Genomic DNA, 21473 nt, shown 5'->3' with positions numbered 1-21473 from the left:
TCAACATTTTCCTTTTATGACAAATTATGTATAGGGTAAAATTTACAAAAGCACCTAAATCACTTAGGGTATGTCTACACTGCAATGTCAGCCCATTATTCGAATTTAGGCTCAAGCCTAACTTGGCTTCCATCTACAGAAAAAATTGTCCTAACCCAGGCCTTGAATCCAGGGCCCAGGACCCAATGAGGTTAGAGGGTCCAAGACCAAATCAAAACAGGGCCCAAGATTCAAGCCCTATTGCTTTGCAGTGCAGATGCTGCCCCACTGGAGACGTGCTCTTGGAGCCCATCAAAAGTATCCCACAATCCCATGAACTGGCTTTCTTTGTCCTTGGTCAGTCAAGTTTGGTGGACAGTCAAGTTTTCCTGGTGGACACTGCACCATGAACAAGGAGCTAGTATAGCCACATTTGGTAGGGTGCTAGGAAGTCTGGGATATGGGTCGTTGGACTCAGGTCCACATAATGCACTGTAGATGCTGGAGCCCCTGGCTGGGACCCAGGATTCAACAATTCCTAATCTACGGTTACAAATGAGTGTAGATGCTCAAGCCATAGGTTAAATCCAGTATCTCCTAACTCGAGTTCTACTAACTCTGTGGGAATGTCTACACTGTAATGTGAGCATAGGGGTAGTGGACAGCGTACACTTAGTGGAACTCAAGTCAGCTGACCTTCTGTTAGAGAACCCAGGGCTTGAGTATCTACACTGATTGTCAACCCTAGGTTAAAAATTTTGTAACCCAGGCTCAAACCCTGGGCTCCAGTGTCCACACTGCAGTATGCAGACCCAAGTCCAGCCATCCATATCCCAGATTTCCTAGTCCTCCTGAAATGGGGCCACTCTAGCCCTTTGTTCGTGGTGCAGTGTGGGAAAACTTGAATGTCCACCAAACTTGACTGTCCAGAGGACAAAGAAAGTCATCTCATGAGATTGTGGGATCCTTTTGGCATATTCCCAGAGCATGAATCCAGTGGTGCTGCATCTATACTGGAAAGCAATAGGACTTGAACCCTGGGTCACAGCTTGATTCAGACTTGGACCCTCCACCCCCATGGGATTCTGGGGCCCAGGGTCCAAGCCCTGGGTTAGCATGATTTGTGCGTAGACAGAAGGGGGGTTAGCATTAAGCCTGAGTTTGAACCCTGGGTTTACATTACAGTGTAGATATACGCTTAGAAGCCTAAGTCCCAGGGTCCTAAGCGACTTAGCCACTTTGGAAAATTTAACCTAAATCTTCTTTAAAAAAATGCAGAGGACCCCTGGCTACTACTTCATTTTCAATCTTACTTTGCACTTGCAGTGTAACATATTTAAAGGGGGGAGGGGTTGCAGCCTACTCTAGATACCATGTCAGTCTTTAGCAATTTAGTGTTATAAGGAATGCACTAAATTATCCTAATCACATTCTACTGTGATATATTACCACCTTTAAAAATACTGCTAGGAGGAAATAGCAAGTATATAAGTGAGAGTTACAAAATAAAGATCTAACACTTTTAAGGAAAAGAAAAAAAACCAGATTTAGCAGAGTAGGTTTTTTTAAGAGCCTAAAACCATCAACAAAACCATACTTTTTCCTTAATCTTCTTTCGATGGTATCGTATGTTAGTTTCAGTATAAACGTATTTGAATATACACACCACCATACTGGTGTAAGTAAAAGGAGAATCAGAGTCCAGAACAATAACTGTAGACGCTCCTCTGGCCAACTGTGTTTCTTCTCCTCTGCTACACTACTGTCCCGACTGGACCCTGCGAACACTTAGCGCTTGCATACTTGAGTTCTCCTACTAAAATACATTTGACTACTTACTGTGCTAAGCATTCCATTTGGTAGTAAAGGCCTTGGCTACCCTCAGGGCTTATATCAATTCAACAAAACCAGTGCAGAAACTAATTTAGTTAAATCAGGACAATCTCCTTGAGTTGGCACTGACATTAGTTTCTCTTATAGCTGGTGTGCATTTGCAAGGCTGGGGCTTGGGGTGGATGGAGTGTCATAGAGGCACTCTCAGAAGGGTGCCCCGGCTGGACAATTCCCATTGCCTGTAACTGATACCAAGTGCTTGCCTACACTGAACCAGCAAAGCACATTAGAGGGGTGGGATTTGTAAGGGGCACTAACGTGCTGCACTAACTGGAACAGAACTATGTTAACAGGAACTAGGTGCCTTTTAGAGCATGCCAGCAGCGCCTACACGAGCAGTTAGAGCTTTACAGATCACACCTCTTTGGCACACTGCGCTGCACAGTGTAGACAGGACCCAACATTTCCTGCTCTGCAGGGAAGAAATAAATCCTTTCCCTGCCCCCCCCCCATCACCAAATGGGAGTAAGACATCGAGTTAAACTAAATCAGTATAAGGAACTCCTAAACTGATTTACGATTATTCACACAGAGAGGCTGTATAAGCTTAACTAAATCAACTGTATCAATGTAGTTAAATCAGTATATCTTTCATGTATAGACAAGGCCTAGGTGTTTGCCAGATCAGGGCCTAGGAGTAACTCTGTTAAATTGTTCCAGATTTACACTGCAAATGCATTTTGGTGTGCAGCTTGTAGTACTTGACTCTGAACTAAGAGATCATGAGTTGTTTCATCAGAACTTGGACATCTTCCCAGAGCTGACACTGCATTGCAGTACAATGTTTGTGCTGCATTCCTATGTGTAATATTTTACTTTTAGTACGTTAGCAATAGAGATATCTGTTAAATTGTACAGGCATGAGGTCATGAATTGTAAATACGCTGAAGGCGTTATGTCAAACTGACATTTCAGTTTATAGGGGGACATGATTGAAGATTTATAATGCCCACCTGGTGATGGTATCTTAAACTACAGATCTCTGCTGCCCACCTTTTTTGGTTGCCCATGTGGAAATTAAAGTCCTCTCGTACTTTATGGAAAAAGTTGGCTTTAGCTTTTCTGTCCACTGAGATTCTTCTAGTTAAAAATGAAAATTATAATGTCCATTCCTATACATATAAACTTCAGCTGTGTGCATAATGACATCTGAATTTGCCTATGTAGTATTGCAGTGACTAGTCACTAACTCATTACTATGTAAAACACTTTAAGATACCTTGAAAGCTGTTATAGAATTCACTTTTAAATAACATTTAGCCTGCAGAAAGTAGGATGTTTCACGAATCATAGGAGATTTTGTAAAGTATCAAGACAGGCAGCTATAAAGAAGTGGCAATGTGCTACCACAGGGTGAAAATCGCAGGCATCAAATTTAAGCACTTTCATATATTACATTAGATATGGGATACTGTGGGGAGTTTCTATAGGGCCTGGAAAGTCGAGATATGAATAGAAAAGATATTGGCATTCATCTAAAGGTAGTTTGGATGCCATAAAAATACATCTAGGCACATGTGAATTTGTGAGTACAGCCATATTTACTATTTATTTTTTAAATGTTAGTCTTCCTACTTCCATGCAAAAGAAAAAGATTAAGGGTGAAATCTTGTTCCCATTGAAGTCAATAGGAGTGTTTCCATTGATTTCAGTGGGGCCAGGATTTTCCCTGAAGTTTTTTATTTGTGCTTGTAAGGTATAAATAGGGCCCTACCAAATTCATTGCTGTGAAAAATGCGTTATGGACCATGACATCTGGTCTCTCCCAGTGAAATCGGGTCTTTTGTGTGCTTGTACCCTCTACTATACAGATTTCACGGGGGAGACCAGCGTTTCTCAAATTGAGGGTCCTGACCCAAAATGGAGTTATTGGGGGGTTGCTAGGTTATTTTACTGGGGTTGCAGTATTACCACCCTTACTTCTGCTCTGCCTTCAGAGCTGGGCAGCCGGAGACCAGCGGCTGTTGGCCAGGCACCCAGCTCTGAAGGCACCCCCTCCCCAGCAACAGTGCAGAAGTAAGGTACTTAGATGGCATGGTAGGGTATTGCTACCCTTATTTCTGCGCTGCTGCCTTTAGAGCTGGGTGGACGGAGAGGGGCAGCTGCCAGCTGAGGGCCCAGCTCTGAAGGCATCAGTGCAGAAGTAAGGGTGGCAATCCCATACCCTGCCATCTAAGTTCTCTCTAAGTTGCACTGCTGCACAGCAGCCTATCAAGGGCCGCACAGGCAGGGAGAGGCGCCTTCCCCCCGTCCCAGCCTCAGAGGTGCCACGGGTAGGGGAGAGGCACCTTTCCTCTGGTCCTAGCCTCAGAGCTGCCATGGCGAGAGAGGGCTGGGGGAGTCCTCTCTCCCTGCTGCAGCCCGGGGCAGCCTGAACCCCAAACCCCTCATCCCTGGCTCCACCCCAGAGCCTGCACCCCCAGCCGGAGCCCTCCCTCCCAGTACCTCACCTCTCTGCCCTGCCCTGAGCCCCCTCCCACACCCCAAACCTCTCATCCCCAGCCCCACCCCAGAGCCCGCACCCCCAGCCAGAGCCCTGACCTCCCTGCACCCCACCCCCTACCCCAGGCCTGAGCCCCCTCCCACTCCGAACCCCTCGGCCCCACCCTCGCCACACATCACCTCCATATTGGTGCACATAGCAAAATTCATTCCGCACACGGATATAAAAAATTAGAGGGAACATTTCATGCCATCCTTACTTCTGCGCTGCTGCTAACGGCGGCTGTGCCTTCAGAGCTGGGATCCCAGCCAGCAGCCACCGCTCTCCAGCTGCCCAGCTCTGAAGATAGCACCATCGCCAACAGCAGCGCAGAAATAAGGGTAGCAGTACTGCAATCGCCCCTACAATAACCTTGTGACCCTCTCCCCCAACTCCTTTTTGTGTCAGGACCCCTACAATTACAACACCATGAAATTTCAGATTTAAATAGCTGAAATCATGAAATTTATAATTTTTAAAATCCTATGACCATAAAATCGATCAAAATGGACCGTGAATTTGGTATGGCCCTAGGTATAAACACTACACAGCTGAGTCCAATTTTAAAAGAATGTGTATTTAAAGAAATGATGAGCATTAAGAAATGTAACCCCATTTGAAGAGGGATTTCTGACTGGAGCAAATCTGAGTAAAGGAACATTTTGTTCATAAAAAATGTGCATGTCCAATATTTCTTCCTATTCCCTTTGTGGAAGAAGGTGGGGGGTGTTGGATTTGGTTTGGTTTGTTTTTGGGGGGAGCGGGGATTGGTTTTCAAGAACATCTTTCATTTTCTTATTCTCCCTCTCCCACAAGAGAATCACAAACCCACATGTAGTCTTGTAAATATACTATATAATACAGCCTCACCTATACATATGCACAAAATTGTGCAACTGATATGTTGTGTGATCACCCTTATCTCTGTGCTTCTGTGTTTTAACTTTTTGCCCCACCAATTGATTGTTCTTTTTAGACTGTAAACTCTTCAGGGTAGGAACTGTATCTTCCAGTGCAGTGCCTTGTATGTTTGGGGTTCTGCCACAATCGAAATAATACATAGAAACTAATATACAAAAAACGTATGTTATGTTATGAAGCCCTGAAAGTTGCTATGCATATAACATACCAAATACAAACCCACAAAGAAAGGAAATGAAGGCAAGCCACTTAACAATACATATTCTGTATTCCTCCATCCCCACAGACAGACGTTATCTCTGTCACAAATACTGTACCCGCCAGACCATGCGCCACAACCTTAACTCAGCCCCCCCCCCCCCCCTTAGGGATTTCATTATTCCATCATCTTCTTTACCAAACTACCGCCTCCATACACAACAGACTACTCCTCAGCATTCTGCAGACTTCTCCCTCCCAACACTATTTGTGGATGTGCGGTGTTTGGTGTGTTTGATTAGCTCACCTTTCTACCAGTGTTTGTAGAATGTTGTGTTAGAGATACAATCTGACATTAAGAAACCCTGATAAATTGTAGCCAAGACCAATTTCAAAAAAACTTCTCATTCAAACTGTATTACACAAAACCAAACAAAAACTACATAGAAAAGTCAAAGGGTACAAAAATTGACTGTACTGGGAGATGTACACTGAAAGGTCAGTTACATGCAAAAGACAAACAGAAGAGTGTGCCCCACTTCAAGTCTGTTAACTCATCCTTACTGATGGTGGGACTGTGCAGTGATTCTGTGCCTCTTTTGAGGCTCCATTTCACACATTTTCACTCCTTTCTGCTCCAAAAGGGTTATCTTCTCTTTTTATCCCCAACCCACTTCATCCTGGTGGCTGCTCAAAAGAAAGGGAATGATTCTGGCAGCTCCAGTCTACTATTTAGCTGCCTCATGTGTGTCCAGCAGAGCTGTGAGCATTCCCAGTACCTGGCACTATGATGCTCTAAAATATTCTGATAAGGAATGCTTCTGTAATGATTCCCTGACAAGTTGTCAACACCCTGTATGTATAACACGCTGGCTAAAAGTGTGAAAATGTGTACAGTGGAAATGTCTACTTTCTCTACTAGATAAGTAAATAAAAACAAAATCCATTTATTTGCGTGTGAGTATTGGTGACATCATAGCAGGATTTTTTAAAATCGTCTCAATCCATTGCTGTTTTCGAGCATTCAGCAGCTGACCTCCCAGTGATCTGTCCCTTACCATCTATCCATCTCCTCACTGATCATCTCCTACCACCATGACCTACCCCCATTCTTTCCATGAAAACATTCTTGAGGTTATTTCCATTTCTATGCTTGATGTGGCCGAAAGGACATACATTTCCACCTGTTGATTTCCGACAGCAGGCTCTGCTTCTCTCCAGTAATATTTCTAACACAGACATTTGTCTTGTTTTCCATCCAGGAGATACACAAGAGTCTCTGCCAGCACTATATTTCAAAGGCTTCAATTTTCTTCTTGTCAGTAGCATTAATCTCCCACAATTCACATCCATAAGTCGCTGGGGGGGAAATTAAGCTTTTTACCAGTTGAACTTTTGTACATTTCAAGCTGCCACCATTTTTCCAAACTTTCATAAGGGAGTTCCTGGCTAAGTGAACCATTCCTAGTTGTCATGGCTAGTCCACATAAAAGATAAGAGCCTACTACTGCCATCAGCTAATGAAGTTATTCCTTTAAACTCAAATGGTAGAAGACTGTATTTTGGTGTTGAAGATCTCAGGTTCTATCCACTAAAGAGCACGCTGACTATCTAGAGCCACACATCGAGTCCTAATATTTTCATCATCATCATGTTCCTATTATGCCTCTGGTGTTTAATGCAGTGACGAAGCTCCTCCACTCCTGTCCGTTTCTGTTTCTTAACACCCTTTGGGCTCTTCCATTTCAGGACAATGCCCTTTGACTTACATGAAGCAGCTGCAACATTTCAACAGTTAATGGAGGGAGTACTTCTAGGTCACCAACAGTATGCTGCTGTGTATTTAGATGACATAGTTACATACAGTGACAACTGGAATGACCACTTGCAACAGGTATGGGCAGTCCTCCAATCCCTGCCTGAGAGCCTCACAGCCAGTCCAGCAAAAAGCAAGCTGGCAAATCAGGAAGTGACTTACCTGGGTTACACTGTGGGAGGTGACCCACTTAGGGCTCTAGTGAGCAAGGCGCAGGCATTGTCAGCATATCCCTTTTTTTAGATGAGGAGGCAGGTGAGGCACTTCCTTGGGTTAGCTGGCTACTAGAGGCAATTCATTCCCAGTTTTGCCACCATCACCGCCCCTCTGCAGACCTGGTAAAAGATCCAAGCAAGATCCCTGACACAACAACCGTGAGAAGAACCTTAACACCTTCAAAGACTGACTGTGCCAGGAACCTGCCCTCTCCTATTCAAATTTTTCCCAAGAGTTTGCTTATAGACAGACCCCTCTGATGGAGGCTTATGGCAGTACGTTCACAGGAGGTGAACCCCGAGGAGCACCCAGTCGTGAATCTAAGTTGTAAGCTGTTTCCTAGGGAAAAGGGCTATTCAGTGATCAAAAAAGGAAGCACTGGCAGCCCTTTATTGGGTAATACTTTCTCCCTCATTATGGCTCACGCCTCCCTCTGGGAACTAAATATGATGAAGGAAATCAACCCATGTTTTCTGTGATGGTACTTGTCTTGCCAATCCTATAGTTTAAAGTACAATACCATGCAGGAAAGAAACATGGTAATGGGGACTTCTTTTTGCAGGAAGTGGGGCTTCAACAATGGGATCCTGAGCTCTGCCTTGAGGGGGAAGATATGTGGTGGGGCAGATCACCACCCCAGTCAGGAAAGGGTTAAAGAGCTCCTCTGGGCACAGTCAGCCTCAACCCAGTGCACCTGCGATGCTTGTCAAGCCTGGAGATGGGCAGGTCCTTAAAAGGGAGGATCCCTGCTCAGTGCAGGGTGAGGCCCTGAAGGACCAGGACTACCACTCAGAGCTTCCCAGCCAGGGATTGCTGACCTGGGAAATGGTTTGGGAACCTTGGCAGCCCAGGCTCCTTTTTCTTTTTTTCCCTCTTTGACTTCCCAACACCTTTTTGTGGGCTGCAGGAGCATACTGAGTTTTTGTGGGCTTGCAGGAGCATACTGAGTTTTTGTGGGCTGCAGGAGCATACTGAGTTTTTGTGGGCTTGCAGGAGCATACTGAGTTTTTGTGGGCTGCAGGAGCATACTGAGTTTTTGTGGGCTGCAGGAGCATACTGAGTTTTTGTTTGGACTCCTTTAACTTCCCCCCCTCCCCCGCCGCAAGGGGGCTGATGCCTTGACCCACACAGCCAGAGGGCTATCTCCCAGACTCCAAGACAGGCAGCGCTAGAGAGGTATAGTGTGCTTAATTCTTCTATTTTATACTCATCGTATTTTTGTTTTAGATAATGCATTATGCCTTTTGAAAGTGTGGGGTTTCATGACTGCTCTTTTAAATGGTTTTTTATCTGCCTTCACAAGGTATCATGTGTTACAGTAATTTGAACAGTTATAAAATGGCTGTTACCAGTGATTAATAAATATCGACTTCTCTCCAAGTTGTACTTTACTTATATCTGCCTCGCGGTGTGAGGAAAAGCCCTCAGTCCTGCTCCTGTAGAAGTCAGTGGGAGTTCTTCTATTGACTAAATTGGGCATAGAATAGGGGGCTAATTCATTAAGTATGTAAATTACTTTGGTCACCTTAGTTGACAGGTGTTATGTAAGTGCAAAGTATTTATTTATTAACCTCTAAAACTATCTGTAATTTCTGTTGGATACATCACTAATTAATTGTAAGAAATCATCTCACTTGTTTAAAAAAAAGTAGACTTTTGTGATTTGTGCAGTGTGGCAAGCAAGCATTTCCTTTCTCTGTGTGTGAATACTTCATATGTCATTTTTGTTTTTTATTCATTCTGAACTGGTCAGCACTTGACAATTGCTGACATGGAAGGGAGCCTTTAATTACACTATCAGTTGCACAGATGGGTGCTTCTTGTTCAGAGCTTTCAAAACTAGAAAAATGTTCAGTTATTGCCTTGCACTACATAAGGACATCAAAAAAGGTCTAAAAGCTATCTACTAGTCTTCTGCTACAGGCAATTAGGATAAAGCTGAATCCATCCCAGATCACACAGTAATAAATATTTTAGCTGTCCCATAAGCATCTATTGATATTCAGACCTATCTTCTGGCAAATAAAACAATCAGGACTAGATTTCTGTTTAAAACCAGGCAACTTTGAGTTTCCATGCTTGGATTTGTATCTCTCCGTCTCTGGAGAAGATAGTGGTCTGACTGGAAACCAGATTACAGTGCTATATGAAATAGTGGCACGTTGCATATAGAACAGAGGGCTACATTGGCAACTTGCCAGGATCCCCTGGGCTATGCCAGATTTGTCTAATGTGGAGCAGATTGCTGCCAGCCTCATATTTAATCAGAGGGGAGCCTCAGAAGGCCACAGATCTTGGCATATGATGCTCCATCTGAATCTGCACATCTTGATGGACCTCTGCATGTTGGAACTGTAGTCTCACTGCTTGTCCTTCCAGTGGTCGCAGGTTGCATTGGAGAACAGCACAGACCATATTTTTCCTATAATTGTCTTCTTTTTCCCATTCGTCCAGCCACCCCAGGTATAGAGTAAAACCACTTCATTTCCCAAGCTAATCAAATAGGTTTTCCTTAGAGAGATTGGCAACCCCCAGCACTCACAAACTCTCAGACATATTGTCTACTCCACTCATTTTACAGTATAGAAGATTTTACTTTGAGAATGTGTGAGTCAAGAAAGCTGAAGTTTGGCTTCTTATATGAGCCCTGAGTACAAAACAAACTCCTTTTGTATTATATTTTTAAAGCATACTTTATAGCAGCATTGATTTCTCCAATAATACATTTTAAATGGATGTTCCGCAATCACATACTTAGCTCTTTTTCATCTCTGGATGTAAAAAGAAAAGGTGCTAAAATAATACACTAGAATTATCTCCATGATATAGGACTGGAAAATGTCCTCTGCATAACATGTGAAGAGGTTTCTGTCCTCAGAGTACATCCTAATGTCAGCTAAGATGATGACAATGTACTGCAAATTGGTGGGAAAAAATGATGCTCTAGCATTTCAGAGTTTGAGTAACCTGAAGAAGACTAATTACAGGCCTAACCCTGCTCAGCTTCCTCCTTATGTGAATAGTAGTCCCACTAACTTCAGTGTCCATTACTCACATGGAGAAGGCATGCAGGATTTGGCCATATATGAATAATGGAAACCCTATTTAGCACCACAAGGCATCTCATCATCACTGGTACTCTTGAAAATGGGATAATCACAGACTAGAAGATGTAGTGTCTTTTGAAGGAAATGATCTTATGTAACTATCTGTTCAGTGTTGAATTTAAAAATGATCTAACACTCTCTCCAGCAGCTAGGTTATTGCTTTCTTTGTCAGCAGACATATTTACTGTTGTCCACAATACTAAACTGACAGAAAACCCAGTCAGTGAGTCTGCGTTTTGGTTCCAGGGTGCGGTGGGTTTTTTTTTAATTGCTCATTTTGTTTGATGTAGGGCCATATGGAAGTGAGCTGCTCATAATATTGACCAGACATTGATATGCATTGGGATCACAATGGCCGAAGATCCCAGCTCTGCAGCAAACTGACTGTTTGGGAGGAAGGTTGGTCTGCTGTGGACAGGTCACAATAAACACCTATAATTGTTCACGCTGGGGAGGAGAGCTTTATATGAATGATTCTCTGCTTTGTCCTATCACTCCCTTCTACCCCTGCTGAGGCCTTAGAATCATAGAAGATTAGGGTTGGAAGGGACCTCAGAAGGTCGTCTAGTCCAACCCCCTGCTCAAAGCAGGACCAACCCCCAGACAGATTTTTACCCCAGTTCCCTAAATGGCCCCCTCAAGGATTAAACTCACAACCCTGGGTTTAGCAGGCCAATGCTCAAACCACTGAGCTATCCCTCCCTTATACATGAATGACCACAAGAATGAAGATGAACATGTTTCAGGTGCAGGCTAATGTCAGTTTTAGTTGTAAAAAGCATACAAATAATTACCCCAAAGTTCAGACTCATGCCAGGATCACAGGCCAATGGATGGGAGCCCTCTCCTGCCCTCTATTGTTGGAAAGTCACTTATCCCCCTCCCCTCTCCTCCTACTGTTTTCTTGGGAGGCAAGAGAGAATGATGGGCCCTTTCCTTTCCCCGACTCATAAGTACAAAGCTGTTATCCAAGGAGATGTTTTTGTCTTCACATCATGTGGAATCTTCTCCATCTGTCAAGTGGGAAATAACCAATCCCCATGTCACATCATCATGGAATGTACAGAGTGATCAGCACAGTCATAGACAGGTGTGCAGTGTAATTTCTCAGTTGAGTGGGAGGGACTGTTGTCCAGTGGTTAGAGTTGGAATCTGGGAATCAGAGATGCTGAATTCTGTTCCTGACTCTGCTGCTGACTCACTGTATGACCTCTGCAGAGTCACTTCAACATTCTGTGCCTCTCTTTTTCTTGTGAACTGGGTATAACTGTGTTTAAAGTACGTCCTAGCTGTGTTGTGAAGGCTAATAGTGGTAAAGTGGTAACGTACCTCTCACCCCAAACTTTGTGGAGCTGTTTGGAGGGAGAGTTTTAAATCGTATCCCTTTTTTGGTTTTACTGTCCTTAGCCCAGTGGCAGAGCCCATGGAGCTATGGGAGAGCAAGCTGGATTCTATTCTATATCATGCATCATCAGTTTTCAGCCAGGTTCTGGTTACAGGATCCTTAGCATTAGTAATGATGTAAGCAACAGAAATGACCCAGCTTAATTTCTTAGATCCTATAGTGAGCGGGAACATAGGAACAAATCCTTTGACTTGTGAATTGCGTATATGGGCCATGGACTCACTGAGGGGAGAAAACATGGGGGCCCACTGTGCTAGTTTTATGGTCTTTGGGTATGTCTGCACTGCAATCAGGAGGTGTGATTGTCACACACATAGGCATACCCATAGCTTTGATCAAGTTAGCTCGCTAAAAATAGAGTGTAGCCACCGCGGCAGCATGTTTAGCCAACCAAATACAGCCCTGCCCACAAGCCTGGCTACGTACTTGGGGCAGCCAGCCCTTGCTGCTGCTTGTGACACCATGGATATGCTGCTCTATTTACACGTGTTGCAGTTACACCTCCCATTGCAGTGTAGATATTCCCTTTCCTCTATTTCGCTTGCTATAATTGTGCTGTGCATATAAGTGGGTCCAGAAAGAAAGAAAGAGAGAAAGACTCCCTCTTTAAAAGCAAAGAAACCAAAAGAATAAATGAATAATAATAAATGCCCCTCAGGGCCCCTTTATGATTCTTTTAGGGAATCCCACCTTTAGGAGGAAAAGATGAAAATAGGAACTCCAAAAGAGAGAAGCAAGGGAAAGCTCAGATCATTTTTCACTGCCAGGACTGCAGTGTACAATTCATCTGCAGGCATTATTACCTGGTGAAAAAATTTGTTTTGCAACTGAGCCTGAGTCCTCATAAATCATTAATGCCTGGCTAAGCACAGTATGAGCATTACAAATATACTGAGAATAAGGATACATTCTGATATAGCCTTGTATCCAATACTAATGCCTGCTAGTTATTTAGTAATACAAAGGGGTCTCAACAAGGAAGATCAATGAATCAATGGAGCTTCCTGACTTCCTCCTTTCTTCCTTCTCTTTTCTCCCTGCCTTGTCTCACTTTGATTCAGAAACTGAGCTACATAACAAAAAGGACTATTCAGGGCAGTCTAATGGGTCAGAGGGGAGAGGGGGGAATTATAACCTCAAAATTGCAGAGGCAAAATAGAAGCCTTTCTGCTTCTTCTCAGGGTTTATATTGTTATGAGCCAAACTTGTGGAACCAAAGACCTCGCTCACTTAGGCCTATTCAGGCAAAACACCCATTGGTGCGCTGGATTTTCAGCAGGGGTTTTGACTGAACAAGGCCTGCAGGGTTCAGGCCCAACTCAGACTTTGGCCCATGTTTTAGAGTCCATCATCAAATGTTTGCCACAAGCAAAAGCTTAAAACTTCTCTAGATAAGAGGGAACACTTTCATCCCCATTTAAGTTTTGCATTTGCTTGAGCAATAGTATTATGTTTTAGAATGTGTTAAAAATAGTCCATGGTGTAGCACCCAAAGGACAGAGTGGTATATTTTCCTCTATTATAGATCTGACACAAGCCTACTGTTATTTCTGTGCCCTCTCTAATGATCTGCTTGCTCTCTGGAGGATGCTGACCCATTTCAGCGCATAGTAATTAGCCTTTCAGACACTACTGTGTTTCCATTAAATAGATATAAATGTGCAAGGTGACATTTGTTTACTTAGTCCTGAAAAATGTTCACCACAAATGTTGGGGTTTGGTTGGATTTCAGTTTGCTTTTTAATGTAGCAGTTGAGTATTTGCATGCTTTTTTGTTCTGTTGGATAACTGAGGTATCTCTAAAATGACGCTTGATGAATTTCATTTTGGAGGCAGAAGAAACATGACTGCAGCATAAGATTATTTGGTCCTGATTCTCTTTTACACTAAGGCCCCTTTATATCACTTTGCAATATAGTGGACATAAATACAATTACACCCCTTTAAGATGCCTTTACACTGTAAAGGGGGCTTGCATGTGAATGAGAATTGGACCCTTTAGATGTAAAGATTTGATGTTGTTTGAGGAAATGAAGATGTTGACCTATTGCAAATATGTATATGTGTGTATGTGTGTGTGCACGTGTGTATATATGTATGTGTGTATATATGTATGTGTGTATATATATATATAATGTGCATATATAGATATATGTATATATAAAACACATTAATATTAAAGTCAGTTTTATCATCTTGATCACTGTCTTCAACCCCACTACTCCCCCCCAACTTAACTGTATGTTATTTGTCCTGATAATTATTCTGGTCTCCAACCTTAGTGAAAGGCTTTCACCTAAATGATCCAACAGGCGTATAGAACATCTAGGTTGCTTAATAGTTCACATTCACATATGAAGACATGTGGCATGCTGTTATTTCATTCTCTCAGTACCGAGAGGCTGTGTGAGAGGAGGCATCATGCGAGGTAGGTGCTTACTGCAGGACAGAAATACTTTCAGAGGTTATTTTTGTCATTGTGAATCTCTTGTGATGTGCGAAAGTCGATTGTTGCTGTAAATTAAGCTATCAAAGGCTACAGATTAAAAATGCTGAAATGGTGAAAATCCTCTGAGTGTAAAAAATGGGAAATAGTAAAAAAGCCAAGAATTCTGTTAAAAGATTAGCTTAACATATTACATTGTCACCTATATTCTTATGTTCTTATATTGTAAAGATATTTTATGAGCTGCATTGATAATCCTGGTTAAACTTTAATACAATATAGTATAACATAATACTTATAATTAATAGTATTGTATTTTGTTGACTGAGAAACTTCACACATTCTTAGTATGTTTGAGTTTAAGATATGCTGGTTTTGGTTTTATTCTTTTGACACATATCCAGTTCATATTACATCAAAATGCCATGTTTTTACTTAATATTATTCCAATACATTCAAAAGTTAGTTGCATTTGGAGAAAAATTATGTAGTTCTCACATTCTGTTATAAGAAATTATATTCAACTTTTCTGTGATGATGCGTTATCTGTGTGTCTGATTTGCTGATGCTCAAATTTTTAAATTTTTGTTTTTAACCCCTACAAGTTTAGGATTTTTAAAAATTATTTAGACCTACTGGTTCCTGCTTATTTTTTTTTAATACCCAGTTTGTTTATTATTTCTTTGACTGTCAGTGTTGAGCCAGTCTTGCCAACAAACAATATCAAGTGTTTCCTATTTCTCTACTTCTTTACAAGAAAAAAATAAATAAAAACTCTTAATGGGAACCCTGGCACTGTCTGTCTTCTCTGTTCTGCAGAAATGTTGAAGGAGTTGAACCAGCAACGCAGAGCGAAAGAGTTTACAGACCTGAAAATTATTGTTGAAGGCAAAGAGTTTGAAGTCCACCAAAATGTTCTAGCTTCCTGCAGCTTGTATTTCAAGGACCTGATTAAAAGGTTTGCCTTCCTTCCAGCTGTGATCTGGTCTGTTCTTTTGTAGGGCGCATTTGTGTCGCTTTTTTCTTCCCCTCTCTTGCAGGTTTATGAAGATTGAATCTCCTGTCACAGAGCCAGTAGCCATTCTTTCCACCTCCTTTGAATGTATTTTCAAACCGAGACTCAGATCCATTTGTTACACATCTGACTCATACAATGTAATTATTTCTGATCAGTAATGGCCTATTTTGGCTGAAGAAGGTGTTCCATCACTAAGAATTCCAAGCTTAAAACAGAACTATTAGTAGTAATCCAGACCACATGATAGAACTATTGCTATCAATATTTTAAAGGGATTCCATTACATAGTACAAAACTTTATCCTTCAGGCTACAGTGAGCCATAAGCTTTCCTGTGAATGATGCTGAAACTTCATAACAATAAAGTATTTAGACAATATTAACCCCTTCAGCCCTGAAATCTTTGTTACATGCCATGTGTGGCACTTAGGAGAAAGGAGCATTAATATTTATAAAAAATATTATTTGGGGCCTTTTTAAAGGCAAAAAGTCAATTGACAAATTTTCATAGGAAAAATTGGAAAGAGACAATGTTAGATAAAAATATAACGCAGTCTGCATGTTAGACTAAGAGGAGTTTTTCTTAAGCAAACACTGCTTTAGCTTAGAGTAGATGTAATATGTACATTTCTAAACCTCATGTCTCCGCCTTTGCATCCCCCCCCCTCAGTTTCTAGCTGATTGATTCTAAACAGTGCATGATAATCTTTTTTTTCCATTACATTGATTTTTCAATTTGTATGCTTCATATACTCGATAGGAATAAATTGGTACTTTCATATTATTAGTAAGTTAGAGTAGCAAGAAGGGAGGGATTAAAAAAAAAAACTACCACCAGGATAACTTTCATTTTTCTCTCAATCATCAGCAAATTAATGCAGCTGCTGATTTTGCCTTGCAGTATTTTCCTAAGCAGACTGAGCCTGGACTGTGCTAAAAAATGGAATTACAGAACATTTTGCTTGCTTTCAAATTCTGTATTTAAATTTTACCAACTAACACAATAGTGATGGTATTTTATTTCAGGATGGCATATTGGCTGATATCTCCTTTTCAATGTATTATGTCCTTTTGCACAAAGCTGTTTTTCTAATTGTGCATATATATTATTACATTACTATGATATAATTGTGCTTGACTGCCTTATCAATTATTCATAAAAAATATGTTGGCCTGGTAGCTTGTTATTTTCCCTTTGTAAACCTAATGATTGCTAGCTCTAGCTATGATGTATCTCTTTTCTGTCCTTTTTCTCCTGTCTGCTCATTATCACTTGCTAGTTAAGGCTACAGTATATGCCTCTCACCGAGATAAGGTATGCAGTCTTTAGGGAAAGGAGATCTTAGACATCCTTTATAGAAACCCAGTAATTGACTGGCCAAGGTGTGACATTTGGATTTGACTGTGAAGATGTTGGTTCATCTACAAAAGTCATCAGGCACCATCTATTTCTAGAGAGAATCTGGGAAGGAGTGTAATTTAGTTGTCGAATGGAGATGAACCATAGACTGAATGCTGATTTAACAGAGCAATCATTTACGGGAAAAAAAGTCTTAAATGCAGTTCTCTGAAAAGTGACTCTGCAAAAGTGGAATCCTGGAGTTCCACACTTGTTTCTCTGTGACTCACATCAGACTCACTCAGTTTCCGACTGAAAAGGGTGGGTGTTTATTCCCCCTGAACTGCAGGCTCTGAAAACTCAACCAGGAATTTGAAAGTCAGCTTGTGTTCTTCTCCTTCTCACACATCGGCAGCAGTAGTAAAGCATTCTCAGGTCAGATTCTGACCTCAGCTAGACCGGCTCAGCCCCACTGTCTTCAATATATGGCCTCGCTCTCACTCATGTAACCTCGATGAATGCTTATGGGGCCACACAGGTGGATCCAAGGCAGCAACATTTTTATTACTGGTGATGACACTTGAATAGGGAGGAACCCAGCTTGATGCCAGGCTGAGTTTTCAGGCTGTCTGGTGGGGAAAATAGGAAAAATAAATGTTCACCTGCTGAGTGTGCAAATTTGTGCTAGAGTCTTTGAGAGACCTTAAACCTGAGGCCCTGAGGTGCCATTTTAAAGATGCACTTTTCAGGGAACTACACTGGAAAGCCCAATCCTGCGATGACCCCGTGGAAGTTAATGGGAGTTGAGGACACTTAACTTGCAAGAGGCCATCAGCACCTTGTGGGAGCATGCCCTCAGTAGTATAAAATCATGATAGTTCACAGTGACAGTATATTTATAAATATAGCATGTTTAGAATGTTCTCTTGATAATGGTCATGTGTTGCTAACAGCTCCTTTGAGGAAAGATGAAACGCAGATCACACGGAAACCTTAATATGATTTATATTGCACTCTTTCTATTATCATAAAAATAAAAACAGACAGTTGGATTAAGTGGCTGAAGAATAAGTAAATATCTTTGTATTTCCTAAATATTTATATAAAGGACATTGAGTTCAGTGGTACAATAGATATAAGATCTGATTCCGCTCCAGCTGAAGTCAACAAGAGTTTGGTCCCTGACTTCAGTGGGAACAGGATCATCCCTGTAAAGATGCTCTGGGTGTGTGTCTACATGTCATCATGTATATATATGTTTGCAAAATACCTTTCAGTGTACTTGCATCATATATCCTGCACTGTGGACAAACTACTGCCCTAACACATCTGATTATCTGTATCTGATACCACTGAGTGTTGTAGGTGAATATCTGAAGGCAGAATAGCAAGTGACACCCCAAATGAGTAAAACCGGATGGTTAGAAAATAATTAAGGCCAATTACAATGTCTTTAAAGGATAAATCCAGCACTCAGATTCAGTGTACCGCATTGTAATGAAAATGACACAGTCAGATTTGACTGACCCAAAACTGAATATACATTTTAAAACAAACATTAATTTATCTATATGCCATTAAAATATTTATATTTTCAAATAAAAACATATTGTTCTCCTGATCCTAGAAGATCTGTTGGTTCTTAAAAATGGCGTGATCCTGTAAGGTGCTGAGCCCACTAGCCCCACACCAGCAAAGCACTTAAATACATGAGTAGTCCCATTGACAATGTACTTACAATTAAACACAAGCTTATATGCTTTGTTGGGTGAAAACCAGAGTGCACCAGACCAAGCCCAAATTGTGCTTTCAGCCAATATTTAAAAAAAAAAAAAAGACTCCTATGCTGAACAGCCCAACAATAACAAGTCAATGAATTGGGCTTCTTCACTGTCTGGCATTCTTTCCCCATCCTGCTGCTATACCTATATGCTTCATTCCTACAAGCAGGAAGCATATTGAAATGTGTCTGAACTCTGCTCCAGGTTTCTTGTACCCTCCATGCTCACAAGAATGAAGCAGACAGGCAAAGCAGAAGGATTGGGTGAGATGTGTGTGCCCTCAAACCAAAGCACAGCTGGCAGGCCTAATTATATTACTATCATTCTTATGCCCCTTTACTTTGTAGCTTTCTTAAACATCAAACTCTTGGAACAGACTTACTACTCTTTATGTTAAATTTGTAAGGAGTTTTTTTCTTGGTGACTCTTTTGGTTAATGTTTAGAACGTTCCTCGTGAGAGAGATGTATTTCATTACCTGATCTTATCACTTGCTCCTAGAGCTGGTGATAAGATAGACCGCATGTTCAGCCCTTGTTGGAGGGAGTCCTCTGGCTAATCAGGTGGCATTACTCAAGATCCTATTCAGAGTTGGCTAACAGGAGGTTACTGCAGTAGATTACCTTGAGGAGGGGGTGAATGTTAAACGAGGGTGAGAGGTGGAGAAACAGGAGGATCCCCTGTAACCTAAAAAATATCCACATATCTTGTATATGTGCATTGGAGTTGGCCCCTAACAGATACCCCAAGCTGAATTATTTCCAATTACGGAAGCGAGGTTGAAATAAGGACCAGAATTTGAATCTGAGTTTTGTGGCTCTGGCTCAACCCATATGTGTATGCTATAAGTGTGTATATGTCAGATTCACCTGTGATCATCTCTACATGACTAGAGATAGACCAGAATCCAAACAGCCCTCCCTCCAACTTTGATTTCCCCCCCCCCCATATATTTTTATCGGGGGATAGAGGGCATGTTTCAAAATCCAAATCTTAATTTTTGCGTTTGACTCCATCTCTATAATAGGCCAAACCAAAACCACATACACAAGCATCCCTCCCCTCCCAACTTTGGCAAGGTTGTCCACATTCCAGAACCGGATTTTACAGCTTCATTTGTAACTAGAATTCCTTGTTTTGAATGTGTGTGTCTGGAAGAAAGGAATGGAAAATCCCATGAAGTGGTATAATGTTTTTAAACTGCATCCTAAGTAAACAAATACAGCTGCCGTATAAATGGCAAAGTGAACTTCACCGGAGCTCTTTAATTAGCTTTTTTTTTTCCTAAACCCCAAGTCCTGGAATCCTTACCAAATTCACATTGATAGGAAGTTCTTGGCTTAAAATCCCTTTCTGGGCCCAAATACTGGCTCTTATAAGCAAACCTCAGCGTTGTATTTCTTTGTGAGGCAGCAGTACAGAGAAGTTCAAATAGTATTCTGTACCTTTTAACTGTTCAAGATTTGCTTTTAATGATGCTCTTAACTTTGTAGCCCCGAGGGCTGGCTAATTCCAGTAGCGTACAGCATAAAATACACACAGCAGGAGATTAGATCACAAAGCCAAGAATTCTGATGGAACATAATCTGGCAACACTCTGGTCCTATTTCTTTTCCAAAGGAGCAAAGTCACTTTAGTTCATGACCAAATTGTTTTTCCAGGATAGTCTGCTTCTTTTCTCTGTTGTTTTGTTTTTCTAAAATGGGGTAGCGGGTCCTCTTTTTATATCTGGGACCTGGGTGCTAAGGCTTGCACCCTTGCAAATCCAGTGTGACTTCACTGAAGTCATGAGAGTTACTCTGGATTCACACCATTGTAAAAGAAGGCAGAATTTGGATGCAAGACAGAGAAATCTGCCTCTCTCCATCTGAAACAGTCTGACAACACTGCAAAAGCATTCAGGTGTCTGGAAAACAGACTGTCTGGTTTGTGTTTACCTTATGAGAAGTAAAAAATGAGAAATAGCAGATGAAAGAAAAATCCACTCTTAGCAATCCCTTCCTGTTTTGCTTCTTATCAAGAACTTTTGCTTTTAACCCCAGTTGAGAAGTCGGGAGCATATCTGCATCTGCCTCTTTCAGCTTCCCTGTAAAGATAAAACATTTGTGAAAGTAAATCCTTGCTTTATTTTATTTTATTTTATTTTGAAAGAGGAGGAGAAGGTCTTGAAAATCAGATACGTTTTTCAGGTGCAATCAGAGATGTACTGTACATAGAGGGATATCATCAGTTGTTTCTGTTAAACTATTTATGGGGCCTATGAAAAAGGGAAGTTTAATGGAAAGTACAAAGTGTACTGTTCTTTTGCTGCGAAGGTGCAAGTAATGCTATAAATGCTTTTCCTCTTAAACAAGTAACTCATAGCTACAGTATGTTGGGCTTGAAATACTGCCATGGGAAGTAGATTTATGTTCCTACAAGTGGCAGCCATTTTTGTCATTGCTGTTCTCCTGCCGTTTGTATTTTGTTAAGCAGCAGCAACACTCACACCCTAATGTCACAGCTGGCCGCTAGCGTTTGATACTACGCAGCTGCCAGGCTCTGAAAAACATGTTTTCACTGAGCAGAAATTCACATGCTTCACTATAAACGAACTGCAGGTTACAAATACTTAACTGTGCTTCTGAACCAAAGGGCCAAGGAACTGACAGAGTCCAGAGCAGACGTTTCAGTGTGACTGTATTCAGCCAAGCAAACGCAGTCGTGGATTGGTGGGGTGACAGGCTTGCGCTGGATGCTTGCTCTGCATTGGCAGGCAGATAAATTCATTCTGTTTTGAAAGACAAAACCTGGCAAGTGAGGCAGGGCAGGTCCATCTTGAAGCTCAGGCTATGGCGCGGAAATCAAGCCTCTGCCTCAGGACAGTTCCAGCCT

At 41.6% G+C, this 21473-nt stretch overlaps 1 protein-coding gene across 5 annotated transcripts in view; it reads left to right on the top strand.

Annotated features, from left to right (window-relative positions):
• KLHL29 (kelch like family member 29) overlaps positions 1 to 21473 on the top strand; it is a 544343-nt gene that overhangs the window by 440839 nt on the left and 82031 nt on the right. For all 5 annotated transcript variants that reach the window (XM_045008743.1, XM_045008742.1, XM_045008745.1 and 2 more), the window contains one exon: positions 15283 to 15421. In XM_045008743.1, the coding sequence (XP_044864678.1) occupies positions 15283 to 15421 (139 nt within the window). The remainder of the gene's footprint in view (positions 1 to 15282; positions 15422 to 21473) is intronic.

This window comes from Mauremys mutica, chromosome 3, assembly GCF_020497125.1.
Source record: "Mauremys mutica isolate MM-2020 ecotype Southern chromosome 3, ASM2049712v1, whole genome shotgun sequence".
In the NCBI taxonomy this organism is placed as follows: domain Eukaryota; kingdom Metazoa; phylum Chordata; order Testudines; family Geoemydidae; genus Mauremys; species Mauremys mutica.
Note: the sequence above shows the minus strand (reverse complement) of the source record. Positions and strands in the feature narration are given on the sequence as shown.